Source organism: Arachis ipaensis, chromosome B01 (assembly GCF_000816755.2).
Source record: "Arachis ipaensis cultivar K30076 chromosome B01, Araip1.1, whole genome shotgun sequence".
Lineage (NCBI taxonomy): Eukaryota > Viridiplantae > Streptophyta > Magnoliopsida > Fabales > Fabaceae > Arachis > Arachis ipaensis.
In genome coordinates, this window is record NC_029785.2 from 106,643,008 (window position 1) to 106,645,478 (window position 2,471).

General features: G+C 43.5%; 1 protein-coding gene across 1 annotated transcript; it reads right to left on the reverse strand.

Annotated features, from left to right (window-relative positions):
• Positions 1,095 to 1,787, reverse strand: LOC107610283. Its single transcript, XM_016312353.1, has 2 exons — positions 1,423 to 1,787; positions 1,095 to 1,212 (listed from the first exon to the last, which is right to left on the reverse strand). Exons 1-2 carry the CDS (start codon positions 1,785 to 1,787, stop codon positions 1,095 to 1,097), a joined length of 483 nt encoding a protein of 160 aa, XP_016167839.1.

A 2,471-nucleotide genomic window follows, 5' to 3' on the forward strand; every position in this document is an offset into this window, starting at 1 on the left:
CATAAAAATGCATGATAAAAGAATGAAAAAGAAATTATCAATAACTAAGCTAATATAAAATTAAAAATAAACTAAATAATTAATTGCAATAAATAAAAGAAGAATGAAAGAGTAGAAGAGAGGAAGAAAAGAAACCTTAAGAAGAAGATGAAAATAGGAAGAGGAGTGAGAAGAAGAATGAGAGAAGAGGAGTAGGAGTGGAAGATAAAAAGAAAAGAAAATTGTAGTTGCCGGAGTTAGTGGTCTCCGGTGGTGGTTCGCCGGTGGTGGTGGAAGAAGGGAAGAAGAAAGCAGTAAGGAGTAAGGAGAAGGAGTGAAGAAGAGGGAAGAAGAATTAGGATTTGGAAAAGAGAAAAAGAGTGGAAGAACGAAATCTGGGCGGCGCGCTGATTAAGTGACACGGCGCATATGACGCGCACGCGTCTTCCACGCGAATGCGTGGGTGGCGCAAAAGTGGAGGCGACGCGTAAGCGTCGGTCACGCGTACGCATGACCATGGTTGTGCCAGACGCACGATTCCAGTCTCGCGCACGCGCAACTCTCTGTTCAATTTGTATTGGGGCTAAAATTACATACGACGCGTACGCGTCTTTCACGCGCACGCGTGGATATCCAAGAATGAAAGCGACGCGTATGGGTCAGCGACGCATACGCGCGAGTTGAATTGTGCCTCTAGCACACTACCCGTGCGATGCCTTCATAACTCTCTGTTCAAAACACTTGTTTACACCGATTTCCATGTCCACGCGTACGCGTCAGGGACGCTTACGTGTGGCTTGGCAAAACCGCAGGTGACGCGCACACGTACGCGTGGGGTTGCTTGTGCGCCAGGCACCCTACCTGCACACCTCTCGCGCAACTCTCTGTTCATTTTCTTATTGTTGCGCATTCACACACGACGCGTGCAGGTCATAGATGCTTGCACGTCGATTGCTTTTTTTTTTGTAAAAATAATGACTCATAGAAATAATTATGCAGAATTTAACACTGATAAAAATAAAAAAGAACTAATAAAAAGGGAAGATCGTACCATGGTGGGTTGTCTCCCACCTAGCACTTTTCTTTAACGTCCTTAAGTTGGACGGTCCACAAGCTCAATCTTCTTCTGTTGCTGGATCCGCCAAGAAGAAGATCTCCAGCTCTTTGTTGTTCTTCATTTCCTCACCATGATATAGCTTCAAGCGGTGGCCATTGACTTTGAAGAAGTTGGGGCTTAAAGGGTGACTCAGGTGAAAGACTCCATATGGCTCTGCCTTCTCCACTCTATAGGGTCCTTCCCATCTTGATCTCAACTTTCCCGGCATGAGTCTCAACCTTGATTTATAGAGGATGATTAAATCCTCAGCTCTAAACTCTCTCCTTTTGATGTTCTTGTCATGCACAGCCTTCACCCTCTCCTTGTAGAGCCTTGAGTTCTCATACGCTTCTAGTCGAAGGCACTCCAATTCTTGTAGTTGCAGCTTTCTTTCAATCCCGGCTCCCCCCAATCCTGAGTTGCATTCCTTCACAGCCCAGTAAGCTTTGTGTTCCACCTTCACTGGAAGGTGACAAGCCTTTCCGTAGACTAGGCGGAATGGACCCATTCCGATGGGTGTCTTGTAAGCTGTCCGATAAGCCCAAAGCGCATCTCCAAGCCTAGAGCTCCAGTCCTTTCTATGAGGTTTGACAACCTTCTCCAGTATGCGCTTGATCTCTCTGTTAGACACCTCGGCTTGCCCATTGGTTTGAAGATGGTAAGCCGTCACCACCTTGTGAATAATGCTATGTTTCTTTAACAGACCTGTCATTCTCCTGTTACAAAAATGAGTGCCTTGATCACTCACGATTGCTCGTGGTGATCCAAAGCGACAAATAATATTATTTCAAACAAATGAAATGACAATGTTAGCATCATCAGTATGGGTAGGAATTGCTTCCACCCATTTAGAAACATAATCAACAACTAACAAGATGTATAAGAAACCATTAGAATTTGGAAATGGACCCATGAAGTCAATACCCCAAACATAAAAAATTTCACAAAACAACATAAGTTGTTGGGACATCTCATCCCTCTTGGATATATTACCAAATATTTGGCATTGTGGGCAAGATTCACAGAAAATAGTAGCATCCTTAAAAAGTGTGGGCCACCAGAATCCACAGTCTAAAATTTTTCTAGCAGTTCTTTGAGATCTAAAGTGTCCACCACGCTAAGAAGAGTGGCAGGCCTCTAAAATTGACTGAAATTCTGATTGTGGCACACACCTTCTAATTATTTGGTCAGCACCACATCTCCATAAATATGGGTCATCCCATATATAATATTTGGACTCGCTTTTAAGCTTATCCTTTTGATGTTTAGAAAAATTAGGAGGGAAGGTACGACTAACCAAATAATTAGCTATAAGTGCATACCAAGGAACCACCTCAGATATTGAGTGCAAGCTATCAAATGGAAAAGCATCATTGATAGGAGTGGAGTCACTTTT